The sequence below is a fragment of the Grammomys surdaster genome, unplaced genomic scaffold (genome assembly GCF_004785775.1).
Source record: "Grammomys surdaster isolate TR1022 unplaced genomic scaffold, NIH_TR_1.0 126071, whole genome shotgun sequence".
NCBI lineage: Eukaryota > Metazoa > Chordata > Mammalia > Rodentia > Muridae > Grammomys > Grammomys surdaster.
In genome coordinates, this window is record NW_021620880.1 from 657,448 (window position 1) to 673,492 (window position 16,045).

General features: G+C 42.2%; 1 protein-coding gene across 3 annotated transcripts in view; it reads right to left on the bottom strand.

The window, feature by feature from the left end:
- Positions 1-964: 964 nt before the first annotated feature.
- Positions 965-16,045, bottom strand: part of Lrig2 (leucine rich repeats and immunoglobulin like domains 2) — a 52,305-nt gene continuing 37,224 nt past the window's right edge. Inside the window, exons 13-19 of one of the 3 annotated variants that reach the window (XR_003709779.1) lie at positions 14,768-15,088; positions 13,227-13,508; positions 11,074-11,523; positions 9,902-10,051; positions 8,631-8,918; positions 1,469-4,955; positions 965-1,370 (exon numbers count right to left, since the gene is read on the bottom strand). Coding sequence is in view for 2 of the 3 variants with exons in the window: in XM_028755651.1 (XP_028611484.1) it covers positions 4,756-4,955; positions 8,631-8,918; positions 9,902-10,051; positions 11,074-11,523; positions 13,227-13,508; positions 14,768-15,088 (1,691 nt within the window). In the remaining variant the exon portion in view is untranslated. Of the gene's footprint in view, positions 4,956-8,630; positions 8,919-9,901; positions 10,052-11,073; positions 11,524-13,226; positions 13,509-14,767; positions 15,089-16,045 lie in introns of all 3 variants that reach the window. The other 2 variants (XM_028755651.1, XM_028755653.1) reach the window with 2 other exon arrangements.

Sequence of the window (16,045 nt, forward strand, 5' to 3'; positions counted from 1 at the left end):
TAGGCTATGATCTCTGAAATACCTTTTAGTGTAACAGGTATTTTTTTTTTATAACAGCAGGATATTGCTAGAAGGCCTTACCGTATTCCACTCCAAAAAGAGAAAGAAAAAGAAAAAAGAAAACGGAATAAAACCATAGGGTTGGAGGCGGTTTCCCATTCTATCTTACAAGAGAACAAAATGATAGTTGGCTTTCTATCAGACTTTAGTAAAAAATCATGAATCTTCTAGTCCACTCTTTCACCTGGGCTGACTAGCGGCTTCACCAGGCTCCCTCCCTAGACTGCAGCCAAGTCACGGGACTCACAACTAGAAAGCATCCGCACAGACCAACCTGTAGGAGTCGGACCCGGACTCAAACCCAGACTCAAACCCTCGCTTCACTGCCTCACAGTCTCTCGCCACTAGGCTTCACTGAAGCAGTCTCCTCAACTACAGAATGCAGACTAAGGTTGTCTGCCTGAGCTGCACCCCCAGACTGCAGGGAGATTCAGGTGAGAGCTTCCCAGTGTGTGGCAGATGTACACAATGAGATCAATGTGACAAGCCCAGTCTTCAAAGGGCTAACACCCCAGAGAGACCAGAGGTGGTAGAGCAACAAAGATACAGAATACTGACATTCCTCAAATACCATGTTAACCAAACCAGACTTGAAAATATTGCTCTCAAATCTCCCTGCAAAGAATACTTCCATGACTCTCTAGCCCAATTTGTCTCCCAGCACCTGGGACCACAGTGGAACTCAGGAAGGACAAGCAGGAGAGCATACAGCGCCCCCACCCCACCTCCAGCCCCAGCACAGTTCCACTGCAGGGCACTGCCAGCATCAGGCTCAGAAATTAGGACTTGGTGAAAGCTAGAGAAAAGCAAGCACTTCATCTTAACTACGTGAAAAGTACCCTCAAGGGACACAAACAAAATACACTATTCACTCCTATACTTTAGGCAAGAGAAGACCAGAGAATCATAATGTCTTAGCTTTATTGACATTACAGTAGACAGGACAAACACATGCTCTATAAAATATACATTCTTATATGAGAAAATATAAAGGATACCAAGAAATAGCCACACTGAACAACTTGGCTTGTATTTCTCTTTAGAGATGCCTTACACCAGGGCTGTTCAGCCTGAGATCCTCTAGTGGGCGAAAGAAGAGAGGGCAGCAGAGAGTATAAGTCACTCAAGGGTGAAGAGGCCATCTCCAGTAGCCAGGTGATACTTCAAGGGCACTTGGTCACCTGAAGATCAGCTCCTCTTTGAAAACAGTTACAGTTGCTACAAGATCACTTCACATCCAACGACAGGCGCAGATGAGTCAAGATGCTCTTCTCCCTGATTATCAGGACTTGGAGGAAACAATGTGCAGCCTAGAGGGAGAGGATCCAAACCTTAACTTACAGCACACCTACCTCAAGAACACTTGCCTGGGCTTGATTCCTAGGACACCTCCCACCTCCTCACAAACCTGCAAGTGATTCTTGCATTTTCAGATGTCTCAGATGCTCCTAATACATCCTCATGTCTTAGAAACTTGGTACTTCTGTCAGTGAACCAGATAGATGTCCAAAAAGGAATAAAAGAAAAAGAAAATCTAGACTACCTGCTATATATTTAAACCATGTTCAACAAAAAGCTCAAAGTAGGTGGAAGCACACCTCCAAACTGGACTGGGAAAGAGATCTAACAGAAACAAACAGTTCAACTACTCATGGCCCCATTGATTTTATAACCACCTATTAATCTGCAGCACACAACAGTTCAGTTGAGGCTGAAGCTCAGAGGTAGAACACTTGCCTGGTATGCAGGAAGCTATAGGTTTAATCCCTAGGACTGCCAAAAAGGGGTGGGGGGTAAAGAAAGGCCCAAAGATGGAATATATCTCACTTCAGAAACCTGCAGGTTGAATCCCAGCACTGGGGGAAAACAGCCACACTTACCTGTTACTACTCCTTACCCCTATAGTGTGTCAGTGAATATCCAATCATGAGAAAAGGCCATCCTCACACATTTGATAAAACATAAAACTGAACGCTGTAATACCAATCCCACTCCAGCTGGCTCCATAGGCAAGAATAAAAATTAATCAAGTCAGGCATATCTAGAGTCTCCACATTTGAGAGAGAGACAAGAGATTGAGAATTCAAGGCCAGTGAGTACTTAAAAAAAAAAAAGAGAGAGAGAGTAAAGACTTATAATACAACACATACTTAAATTTTTTGTCAATGACATTTGTGTCAGAAGTATAGGGTCAGTTTTTTGGTTTTTGGGTTTTTTTTTTCCAGAAAAATAATGGCATAATTTCATGTTTTTAGCTGTGAACACAGAGAAGATTCCTTTGTTAACTAAGCAGATACTAATCCTGTGGCTAGGAGGATAGAGACCACCTGGTCAAACGTGTAACCAAGTTCTCTAGGGTAAGAATCTGCTGTTGTTGTTTTAGGAGCAAAGGCAGGCTCTTCTCATCTGTAAACCGGTCCTAATCAGTTACTTAAGCAAGCCAGGGATCTGGGAGGGCAGATCAACATTTCACCAACCCTCAGGAGATCAATCTGACATCCCAGCAGACGGGCCACTGCTGGAGTTTGGAGGTGATGTTTTGGACACAGTGTTTCTAGAGGACTAGGTCAGGGTCTGCTTTCCACCCTGACTACCCTAGGCTCGCTCCCTGTGAGAGCACAGAACTCTGACCACAGCAGTGGGATGGCCAGCTATAACTGAGCTGCTGTACACCTCCATCCTGAGCCTCCTGTGAGCAGTAGCTCCGGGACTAAAGACGACTTTTCAATTCAGATGTGAGTTTTTGTTTACTGACACTGTGTAGAAGCAGAACAACTTTTGTTCCTCCCCTGAGCATGTCTTAGACTGTTAAGTCTTGTATTGGCAACGTAACATCAGCTCAAGTTGGAGCGAGCAGCATCACCCTTCATCTAGCTCACAGTTCTCAAAGGCAGCTCTTTACTCAAGTGGCACTATCCTCTTTGGTTCCTGGAGGGAGCTGGAGAGCAGCTTAGAGCAGCTAGTAAACAGTCTCTTTCCATCAGTAAAAATCAGACAGCTAGCAAGAGCAGTGCCGAGAGAGCAGGCTCTTAATTCCTAGTCAGACCAGTAAAAAATTGGAATACAGCCTAAAAAGAAGAGAGCATATAGTCTAAACGGATGAGAAGACTATACATTTTAAATGTTTGAAGTGGAAATGAAGAAAACATGATAGTTTAAATAAAAAGAGAAAGTTTAAAAAGTAAACAGTGCTGCTGTCTAAGGAAGAAAAATGAAGTTTCAAAAAAAGCATGGGAAGAAATGTCAGAAATTCATCTGAACTTTCTGACAAAAAGCTAAAAACTGTGAGTTCGGAACTCTAGATATACACAGTTACTTATAAATAGACAAGCTGAGAGCCATCGAGCAGTAAGCTGGTATCACACTCCGAGGACAGACTGAAAGCATGTGACATTTCATTAGTGTTAACATTCTTTGTTTACATAAAGGTTTTTGCTATCAGAAATTCAGAAAGCTGTTTGGATTAAATAATATTTGTATAAAGAAAGAACCACACTAAATCTACAGAGTACAGGAACTTCTGTGTGATCTACTCCCAAGAGCACACTTCCCTTTTTAATATGCTACATTCATGAAGGAGATTAAAAGCAAAGTAAACATGAAAAGGAACAATCTTTGGTTTCCTTGTCCTCAAAGTATTTTGCTGAAAGAAGGCAGTCCCAAAATAAGTCATCTTCTATGCTCACAGGGCTGTGACAACACTGCTGGGCTCTGGAAGAACAAGACGCTTATGCTGGAACGAGATTATCACCTGGCACTTGTAAAGAGATGGCGAATACGAGATGCATAGAACTTCAGGCATGAAGCAAGCAGTAATTATACCAAGACTGAGTCTATGAGCACACAATCACTAAGTATCTGCCTCTAAACATACACCTGGTAACACACAGTTTTAGAACTTTAAACAGAGTTTACAGATCTCACTACACTAAGTTATGTAAAATCTGTGATCTTGAGAAGCTGTTGCCCATACAGTAATCAGACAGACATTATATATAATTTGGGCATATCAAAAATATTTACACTGTATCCAACACACAAGGTCAAGTAGAAAAATTATTTATAAATGCACATATATTTACAATGACATCACCAGTTATAGAGACAAAAACCCACAAAACACACACACACACTCACTCACACCCACAAGAATACAAAAGCCTTTGATCTGGTACTACCAGTTGGTGAGACTTGGATTTTAGCTGAAGACCTTGAATATCAAAGCCTCAGCCACTCTTCTCTGCTCGACACCACTGGAGAATCCTTGTTACACTTATGAAAGCTCAGAAGATATCTCTGCTCCTTGCTTGGAAGGCAAGTAGAATATCAAAGTAGAGACGCTTTCTCAGGACCATTCTGAGGACTGGAACAATCCAGTAGACTAAGCAGCAATGACTCTTCATGACAGGTAGTGCACACCTGGACACATCCCTGTGGGGATCAGGAAGGACACCTGCCCGTATCGTCTTCTGCCAGGGCTGTGCACTTTCAACATGGTACACACTTCTGCGGTACACTTCTGTCAGCCACTACGTTCTCTTTGCCAGGTGTAAGCCCAAACAAACATCAGGGCTATGCTGATGTGGTGAGATGTAAAGAAGCAAAGAGAAAGGCAAACGCTGACTTTTCTTCTCAACTCTGAGGTAGTAAATTAACTAACTTGAGTCTCTGCTCAGACTTCCTCCTGGACAGGCTTCATGTGCCCTCAGTACCATCTTGAATGTTCCGAGTCCTACTAAAATCAAAAGCATGGTCATGTAACCTATGGCACGACCCAGGTGAAGAACAGTTTGGATCCCTCTCTGGCAGCTGTGGTGACTCAAGGACAGGCTGCTGGGGGAAGGGACGTAGGCCCAGTTCTCTGTTCATGTTCCACAGAGGCCGTGGAAATATTTCTGAGAATGAGAGTAAGACAAGAAATATCATCAGTGATAGCTGGAATCTCAAAATTAATTCCCTAAAGACTAATATGCTTTTCCCCCCAAGTGTATATAGGTGCTTTGTCTGCATGTATGTCTATGTATTGCGTGTGTGTCTGTCTGGTGGCTGAAGAGGCCAGAAAAGGGCACTGGATCTCCTGGAACTGGAGTTACAGATGATTGGGAGCTGCCATGTGGCCGGTGGGAATCAATCCAGGTTCTCTGTAAAAGCAGCAAACGCCCTCTACCCCTCAGCCATCTCACCAGCCCCCGGGGTTCCTTTTAATCCAATCCTCAAAAGAAATTCAGATGCCCAGCATCCTTGATAAAGACACGAAGATCACAATGCCAACATTAAAAACAACATAATAAATCTGGAACCACAAACTACCAGACGTTTATGGTCAACAAACCTAACAAGCTAATTTCCGAAGTCATGCTGCCCATTTTTATCTGTCGTTTTAGCACCTTTTCTCTGCAGAGATTTGTACTGGCTAGTTTTATGTCAACTTGACACAGGCTGAAGTTATCTGAAGGGATCTCAATTAAGAAAATGCCCTAATGAGATTGGGCTGTAACTGCCTCTCACCAGCCGCAGCACCTGAGAGAGCAGGCTGAGAGCACAGGAAAGCTGGCTCCCCAGAGAGGTGGTATGGGTGTGATGCCCTCTCGCACCTTGCCCCTCACCTGCAGCAGGTGGTCCCCTCTGTTGGTCCCCTCACCCTTGTCAACTACGGTAGTTAGAAGAGCTGACCCCAAGGGCATAAGAGTGGAAAAGCTGGCCCTGTATCCTCACTGGCCACAGCACTCAGAAGAGTGGGCCCTGTACCTGGCCTGGGAGACACAGTGGAGCTGGCCCTGATGGCAAAGGCATGGATAAGCCAGTCCCAAATGTGCAAGAGTGGGAGAGCTGACCTGGTCCCTCACAGGCTGTGGCACTTTGGAAGTGTGGGCCCCATGATTTGACTGGGCAGCATAGTGGAGCTGGCCCTGAGAGCATGAGAACAGAACTGACTCTGCCTCCTACCAATGGCAGCACTGAGTGGCCAAGCTGGAGCAGTGCCGAACAGTTTGCCCTGGTGGTCTGGGTGCAGCAGAGCTGTCAGGCTCACCAACTCAGTTACCACCCAGGCCCAGATCTAGGGCTTTGAGCTGGCCTATCCCAAAATCTACTCCATCTATGAATTGCTGAAGCATATGAAAGGGCCAATCCTGCAGATCCAAAGCTGCAGGATCTTCATGCTACAGGGCAATAACCAGGAAGAGATCCATGAGGACTGAATATTGACCGTGTCACAAAAGACAGAGATCTCAAACCCTACCACTAACTCACTGCAAGTGAAGATGTGTGGACAGAGATATACTGTGGGACACACTGTGACATACTTATTATAGCTTCCACAATGAAATGTTTTCTATGCTTTGTTTTTGTTTTGTGGAGGGTGTGTTTTATTTTCAGGGGGAGGTTACAGGAGAGAAGGACAGGTATGAGTGGATGGGGAGATGAGTGGGATTGGAATGCAGGATGTGAAACTTTCAAAGAACTCATAAAAAGTTTAAAAAAAAAAAAAAAGACTGGGCTTTAAGCAAGTCTGTATGGCATTTTTTAAAGTAGTGATTAATAGTGGAGGGCCCAGAGCATTGTGGGTGGGCCTATTCCTGGGCAGATGGTCCTGGGATCTATAAAAAGCAGGCTGAACAAGCCATGAGGAGCAATCAAGAAAGCAGTATCCTCCACGGCCTCTGCATCAGCTCCTGGCTCCAGGTTCCTTCCCTGCATGAGTTCCGTCCTCAGTGTTTTTGATGGTGAACTGTGACATGGAGCTATAAGCAGAGTAAACCCTTGGGGAGGAAGGGTCATGGTGTTTCATCATAGCAATAGAAACCATAACTAAGATAAAAACAAGAATACAAAATTCTAGACTCATGGAAAACGACAGTTTTACAACACATAGATAATATTCATTGTTTCAAAGCAGCTGTTACTTCTTTAAATACATTTTTAAATTTTTTATTTTATGTGTATGGATGTTTTGTCAGTGTGTGTACCACACATGCCTGGTGCTTGTAGAGGTCAGAAGCGGGCATTAGATCTCCAGGAACTTTAGTTACAGACAATTGTGAGCCATCGTATGGGTGCTGGGAACTGAACCTGGGTTCAGGTGTAGTCAAAGCACTGAGCAGATAGAGGCAAAAAGATGAAACATATATGCATGCATGCATGCATGTGCACACACACACACGTAGGAAAGCTATATTTTAGGAAAAGCTAGTCTAATATTCCGGAAACAAAATCCCACAAATGAAAGCAAAATTCACCTAGAATATAAGCTAGGGAATGATCTCTAGACTTAACATGTGTGGGGGGCTGAGGATATGACTTGTAAAAGCAAGAAGATCTGAGTTCTAACTCCCAGCACTCATAAAAAGCCAGGCATGGTCATGTACGACTGTAAGTCCAGCACAGAGGAGCAGTAACAAGAAGATCTCAGAAGCTTGCTAGCCAGTCAGCCTGACTGAAACAGCAACCTCCAGGTTTATGAAATGACTCTGTCTCAACAAACAGGGTGAAAAGCAATAGAGAATGACTCTAGACTTTCTCCTTTAGTCTCCCCATGCACGTGTATGTATGCACGCACAAGAATGCTCCATAAGCACATGCATCCATACGTAACTCACATATAAACAAACCCAACATTTAATATAAGCCACGAGCCGCATGCCCATAATCCCAGCGTTTGCCTGTCATCTCAGCACTTGGAAGGCTGAGGTAGGGGTTATTGTTGAACTTGAGCATGACACTGTCACAAAAAAACCCAAAACATACAAATAATCCTTGGATCTTAATATTTGGATTTATATTCACCAGGTCTAGGGTAGGAACACACCTGCATGTCTAACAAGTTCTAAGGTCATGCTAATACACCCTAGCACACACTGAGTAAATTAATTAGAGTGTCCTAAGTACAGAGTGGACAATGCACCAAGGCATTCTCATTTTAGTGATGATGACTCCTTACTTAAAATGAAGACATCCCACAGGTTACAAGATGTATTGTACCTGAAGTCCTTCATGACACTGAATGTAAAGCTGAGCGACCACCTTCAGTGACAGTGCTCTTTTCAAACCTACTCCTCTCGAAAAATCTCTAGAACTGGTCTCTTACAGAGCACATTTTCAGTTTCGTGTTACATCAGTTATTGCTGCCAGACCCGACCCTGGAAACAACTCTACACTTACCTTCCTCTGTGACCCTGTAATTTTTGCCCTGTTTATTCCCCAATGTTATTCCTCTGAGTAGAAGGGACAGCTGATGAACAGCTTGAGAATAGTTCCCATCACGGTCCAAAAAAGCTTTGTTTTACTGACACAGGTGATATGATGCTGACAGTGTTTGCTTGACAGAAAAGCAACCAAACAAAACATTTTAGGTTTCTCATCCTCTATTTTTAGCACTTCAAGTGTCTATTATGTAAATGAAGGTGGGAGAAGATGTAAGTAAAGACCTCTAGTTGACACTAGTTAACAGCAATTATTTTAGTATACTAATTTGTGTTTCCCGTTACACGCCCATGCTACTGATACAACAGAAGGGCGTATCAGGTGAAAGTGAAACCAAAAGCTCAAAACAGAACAAAAGCACCCATTACCACTGCTCCTCTGTGAGAAGGGAAGGTTCTCACTCATCCTCTCATGGTTGGTGGGAAAGGCAGACTGCTCTCTCTCCGTTGATGGTATCAGATTCTCCAGAGTACCAGCATCTTGGGGAGGATGTGACAAAAATGTCTCCTTGGGCATCTGGACCATGAGGCTGGAGAGTGCCTGATCTAAAACATCCTCCTCAGCAATATAGGTGTATGGACAGTACTCTCTGGTCCTCGAGTAGATGTTAGCATTGTCGTAACAATCTGAACAGATCACCCGGGTACCAGTGCCACCTAGAAACAACATGGAAAGAACCCAGATGTTTTTCTGATAAGGAAGAGTTCTGGAATAATAAACTTTCTTCAACAGTTCTAACATTTACTGCACACTTACTTTACAAACCCGGCGAAATTCCAAGGTCTTTAAGTGAATTAACTCATCTACTCCTTGCAACATCCCTATAGAGTAGATATAATTTTCATCTCCACTTTACAGATAAAGTTGTGACAGGAGGAAGAACTGAAACGCAAATCTAAACATTCTGGCTTCCGAGCCTACACTCCTGAATTCTAATGTTAAATCTCTGTCTAGGCTGGAGAGACTAAATTCCAAGCAAGGGATCCAAGAGAAGCCTGGACCTCTGTCTGAGACACACGCGTGGCTTGAGCAAATTCAAGCAAAACAGGTGTTGCTATGATATGAGAACCCATGTTACTTACTCTTAAGAGTCAAGAAGTTAAGCAACATAGCTGTTGAAACTATCCCTAGTCAAAGCCACTCTGCTGTGCCTGTCACTTTCTACAGAAGTGAAGGTGTGAAGAAAGAAGGGTGTCCTTGTCACTGTATCAGGGGACATTTTATATCCCTCTGAAATTCTCCATTATAGGCTGAAAGTCATTTTGCCCTTTAAACTTTACTAAGTATCTACCTGTCGGCAGGAGAGCCAAATGCCTCTGGATGTCATCTGAAGGATGCTCATCTCTAAAGGAATGAGAAACACTTGAAATGAGTTTCTAGAACATCTCTGGTCATGAGAGAGATCCAGGAGCCTCAGCCATGTCCTTCAGCCCTGTTTAAGGGTAATGTGTTTCTTTCTATAAGATGGCCTTCTTTGGTTAAGACTTTATAGTCGATTTTCATTCCATTTTGCACAAAGTTAAATGTACTGAGTGTTTTATCCTAAAATATTGCTTCAGGCTAATGGGGAAACTATACACTGAACAATAAACCCAATAAAACAGGCTGAAATTATAACTATAAACAGCAAAGTGCCTACCGTCGGTGCCTTTGTGTATGTATCCGTTGGCAGGAGGCATAAGTTGCTGATGACTGCCTGCCTCAGAGTTGCTGTAGCCTTCCTGTGGTTCAGACAATGTTCCTTGGGAAGACAAATAGCTGGGAATGTCTGCAGGCAAATTAAGCTCCTCTGTAAAGAGACATCTGTAACTCTCAAACTCAGGCAGTTGAAGTCAATACACAGAAGACAATTTTATGTTTGATATTGGCCTGGGAAATGGTATGGACTTGGGACCCCAACAGCTCTTTATACTTACCTTAGCATACTTTTTTTTATTAAAATTCTTCTCAGAGTTTCATGTTAGAAGTACTACTTAAGTCTGCTGATACAGCACAATGGTAAAGTACTTGCCTAACATGTATAGGCTGTGCATCAGTCCCCAGAATCACTGGCAAAAGGCTGAAGGTGAGGGGGTTACCAAAAGAAAAAAAAACTAAAGATGAAAATCCTATCTACAACTACATTTCCTCAATCTCTCTGCATGGACTCCTTCTCTTGCGGATCCCAGGATGAGTGGGGCTAAAGACCAACTCACTCACAAGGGTTTGACTCTACAGCAAAACTATGGTGGGAATGAACTTAGGCTTTAAAGAAAGAAGGTGCAAAAAACCAAAAACACCACACAACACAATCCAGCAAGGCATGGCCAACTGAACCTGTAATCCCAGCACAAAAAGGTAGAGGGAGAGGAGGCAGGTTTATGAATTCCAGGCTATCCAGGGCTATACACCGAGATCCTCTTAAGAACATGCTGGGCATAATGGCACACACCTTCAGTGACAGCACTCTGGAGGCAGAGGCAGGTGGATTGCTGACTTTAAGGACAGCTTCATCTACAGACAAGTGCAGACAGCCAGGGGTACATGAAGAAACTCTGTCTCAAAAAACAAAAACAAAAAAAAAAACCAAGAAAATATACCTGTAATATAATTCTAAGAGGTAAACTTAGGGGAAAGTATATACAGTATATACAAATTATTAAAACTATTTCCCCAAACTGGTTCTATTATCACAAGGAAGCTGGATATTTTGTCAGACACCTTCCTAACATCTCTTATCAAGTAATCAATCACGGTAGTCCAGCTTTTTTTATGTTCTACTCAATCCTACATTCCTAAGAACATGCCATGTGTCATCTGGGTACCACCTACCTGTATTTGTGATACTGTAGTCTTCATTTTTCCTTCTCATGTGGTAAATAACAATGACCCAGATCAAAGAAGTGCCCACGACACAGCAGACCACAACAATGATGACAATGCCCACTGTGGTCCAACCATCATCCTCATGCCCAATGCTACTCTGAGAAGAGTCACAATTGGGGGATGAAATGACATTTAAGTAAATATGTCCCCGTTCTGTCCCAAGAGTGTTAGACATAAGGCAGGTATATTTTCCAGCATCTTCTAGCCCAGCATCTACAATGATGAGAAGCTGATTGGCTGCAGCAAAGAAGTGTCGTTCTGTTACTAGAAGTGGCCCATCATCCTTTGTCCAATTGAGGCGAGGAGCAGGACTCCCTCCAGCGATGCACTGCAATACTGCGGTCTCACCTCGGGTGACGGTCTTGTCCTCCAGAGGTCTAATAAATGAGGGTGTCTCTAATGAGAGAAGGTTAGAAATACTAAGTTAGGAAATGTGTGCCCTAAATCCTACAGAATGACACTATGAAAAGTATGATGAAATGTACAGTTTAATGAGAGTTAACAGTTAATGTTTCAGATACACAAAAGACTACTCAAAACCAGAAAAAAATCTAAATGTGAACTGGCTGTGGTGTTACAGGGCTGTAATCCCACCTACTCTACGAGGAGGCCAAAGTAGAAGATTACAAGTTTACAGCCATCTAGGCACCTTAGCAAGTAAGTAAGGCAGAAAAAAAAGAAAGCAGAGCAGGGCAGGACACTAGCTCAGCACAACACTGGCCTGGCATACACAAACAGGGGTACCAGTCAGTGAGTGCTGGGATTACTGCTGTTTCTGAGACAGGTTCTCAACTATATACCCCAAGCTGACCTAGAACTCTTGATCCTTCTGCCTCAGCCTCCAAGTTAAGAAACTTATTTTAAAGGTTTTTGACAGCCAGGTCAGAGTGGCTCACCTATAACACACAAGTTCTCCAGGCCAACCTGGACTATAGAGTGAGAGAGACTCTATCTTAAAAAAAAGAGAGAGAGAGAAGATGAGGATGAGGAAAGAGGAAGATGAAGAATAAGAAAAAGAGGAAAAGAAAGAGGAAAGAAGGAGGCGAAGATGACCCCATAAAACTCCGATATCTAAGAAGACAGAGACCTGGACAACATAATTTGTCTTGGGCTGAGTTACATAAAGAAACATGTTTTAACTAAGAATAACAAGGTACACAGCTATAATCCCAGCACTTGGAAAAGAAGAAGAAGGTGGAGGCAGTTCCAAGTCCAGCCTTTGCTCTATAAGACCCTGTCTCAAAAACCAAAAATGAACAAAACAGAATACGAGCCAGGGAAAATTTCCAAGAAAACACTTCTTTTCTCTTCCAATTTTTAGAGACAGATTCTTGCTGTGTAGTCCCAGCTGACCTGGAACTCACTATTTAAACCTGGCCACTCTCAAACTTAATGTAATCCTCATGTGTGCGTGCGTGGGATTATAGGAGTATGTCATAATGCCCAGCATGGGAAAAGACATTTTTAAAGAATATTAAGATTATGTGGAACATACTGAAAAGAAGATAGAAAATCTAACCAGAAGACAAATCATTTTTGATACTAAATCTTTCTTTAATTAAAGAAAACATAAACTCTCTTAAGTTTTGTATGTAGCTGTATCACATGGTTAGGATTCTTCTAGGAAAAGCAGAATTCCCGATGCAAATTTGCTGAACAGAAAAAAAAAAAAAAAACCACACATACAAATTAAAATGTTACAGAGGAAACATAAAAGAAAAGGGGGATCTGAAGCTTGTGATAAAGATTTATGCCCTGGAAATGTTTCAAGATTTATGTCATTTAACCTACTAATCCCTTCAGCCGACATACCCCTGAACAAAGTAGGAAAATGAGGACAACCACGGAAGCCTGATGGTGGTAGCACATGCCTTTATAATCCCAGCACTCGGAAGCCAGACAGAGTGAGATCACTGAGCTCAGGGCCAGCCTGGTCTACAGAGTGAGTTCCAGGACAGCCAGGGCTGCACAGAGAAACCCTGTTTGGGGGAAGAAAAAAAACACAACCAAAACCTCCGAATTGTTTTTCTTGCCTTTCCAAGTAAGGTGTGGCTCTCAGAGGCTCCAGTAAAGCAGCAATCCTAGCAAGGTGAGCCTACCTAACACTGTGAGCGAGGCGTTTGCTGAGAGGCCCCCTGCTATGTTCTGTGCCATGCAGCTATAGATTCCCATATCTTCTATCTTCACATTGGCAATGAAGAAGACATCATCCTCAGGCATGACATGCATGCGTCTTTCTCGGGCTGCAGGAAAATCAGTACCACCGTCTTTCTGCCAGGAAATCTGAGGTGTAGGGTGCCCCTCTGCAGCACATTCTAATCTCGCCATGGCACCAGTGCGAATAGTCAGATCCATCGGAGTTTTCAAAAATGACGGCATCTCTATTCCAAAAACAGTACAGAGAAAGTAGGCAAAAGGAAAACATACATGCACACAAATCTGATCATCTAGCAGGCAGAATCCTGATGTAAAATGCTCCATTTCTTTGAGAAACCATATCTATGGCCTGACAATGAACCATCTTTCTCACCAGCCATTCAGTGTGTGCCATACAGTAACACAATACTTCTAGAATAATACATGCCATGCCCATTTCACTATGCTAATGAGAAGGAAATCAGCTTGCCAGTGTAGAATTTGGTGTTTAATATTACTCTTTCACTTAGGACCATCAAGTGATGCTTCCCAATCTAACATCAACAGATGTCAACAGAACCCTGTTTTGTTTTTTAATTATGCTTTTAAAAAACCTCATTTAAGAAACATCAGAGTGGGTTGTAGAGCTGAAGAGTTGTCTCTGTGGTTAAGAGCAGGTTACTCTTGTAGGACTCAGGTTCAATTCCCAGCACCCACATGGCAGCTTACAACTGTCCGTTACTTCAGTCCTGGGAGATCCAATGCCCTCTTTAGGCCTTTTAAGTACCAGGCATGCATGTGGTACAGACATACATGAAGGCAAATCACTCATACATGTAAAATATAAAATCTTTAAAAAAAAAGAGTTAGAAATGTAAAAAAAAGAAACACAGGCACAGGGACCACATCCACCCCTCAGTTGAAGCACAAGGGTTTACTCAATCACACAGATAATAGACAGACCAAGCTGCTTTAGAAAAGGTTTTTACAACTACTAGGAGAACTTTATTTTCAAAATGATTTTGGCTATATCCAGAGAGCTATAGAGACCACTAGACCCAGAGATGTCCTAAACAGTGTCAAGTATTAGAGGACACAGTAAACAATATTAGAGAAAGGAAATCATAGATTTCAGAGAATTGTGGTTTTGGAAACTGAGACCATAAAAGAATGTCTTTTGACAAACTGAAATGGAAGTAAAGTTATCTCCCAGGGCAAAAAGAATGTAGGCTAGTGGGCAGGTGGGCAACACACAAGCACCTCCCTTCCATATGCCACAGTCAAGAGAAAGTAACACTAAGAGCGCCATCCAATGTGGGGTATGACCAAATTTTCTTGTCAACTAGTCATAATTGATTTGTAAGCTAGACTTATAATTTAGATGTAAAAACTACTCCAAAGTACTTTTCCCAACAGCATGGCCAGACAGGCATGGCGATTATTCTAGAAATATATAAGTTTAAAAAAAAAAGCATTTTAAAAGTCCAGTAGCACAATTCCTTACCATTTACAGTCAATTTGGCTTTCTGAGAATAATTAGAACCAAAGTGATTAGTAACAATGCACTGATATTTCCCTTCATCTGTGAAGTTCACACTGAAGAGGCGCAAGACACTAGTATATTCCAGAGCTTCTCCATCCTGCTGCCGATAACGAACAAAATTCTCAATATCCACGTCATACAGGATCTCACTGTCTTTGCGCCATACAGTGGACATGGGTGAATCACTGCTACTCACTGCACTGCACATCAGTGTCACATTAACACCTCTCAGTGCAACTGTGCTTTCAGGGTGTGTTCTTATCTGAGGCTTCAGGAAATCATCTAAAGGGAATAAATACAACAGTGGACAAGTCAGCTACATAGTTTACCTCAAATCTGATTTTAAAACAAAGACTGTAACACTGTAAAACATTATATAGTCCTTTCTATATAATACAGAAAATGGGAATATAAACTCAATTCTTTTTTATGGAGAATACTAATAAATGTATGACTTAAAAGTACTTTATACATAGCTTCAACACTAAAATAGTGAAGAATATGAACAGGATACGCCCACACAAGTGAAAACTGTTTTAAGACTGCCTAGTACACTATGGATTCATAAATAAAAACGCTATGGATTGAGAGAGGCTGCTATAGAAATTCTAGAGCAGTATCTTCATTTAGTAATCTTCCTTTGTGCCCTAAAAGGTAATTAAAATAGTATAAAAAATATAGTATGAGCCAGTGTGTAGGATACATCATTAATCTCAGCACTTGGGAAGCAGAGACAAACAGATCTCTGAGTTCCAGGACAACCTGGTCTGGTCTGCATAGTGAATTTTAAGCCAGCTAGGGCTATATAGTGAGTCCCTGTCTCAACAACAGACAGACAAAATATAGTATGCTTTACATAAAACTAAGTGAAAGTCAAAGGGGAATGTGTGACAATGTAAACAGAATTCAATCTATTGTAACGATGATTTAGATATAAAGGAAAATCTTCCAAGTTGAGAAAGAAAATTATAGATTTATTTTTGAAAATAAAAATGTTGGGCTGGAAAGATGTATCAGTGGTTAAGAGCACTGACTACTCTTCCAGAGGTCTGGAGTTCAATTCCCAGCAACCACATGGTGGCTCACAATCAATTGTAATGGGTTCTAATGTCCTCTTCCAGTGTGACTGAAGACAGGGACAGTGTACTCATATACATTAAATAAATAAATAAATAAATAAATAAATAAATCAGAAAGAAGGAAGGAAGGAAGGAGGGAGGGAGGGAGGGAGGGAGGGAG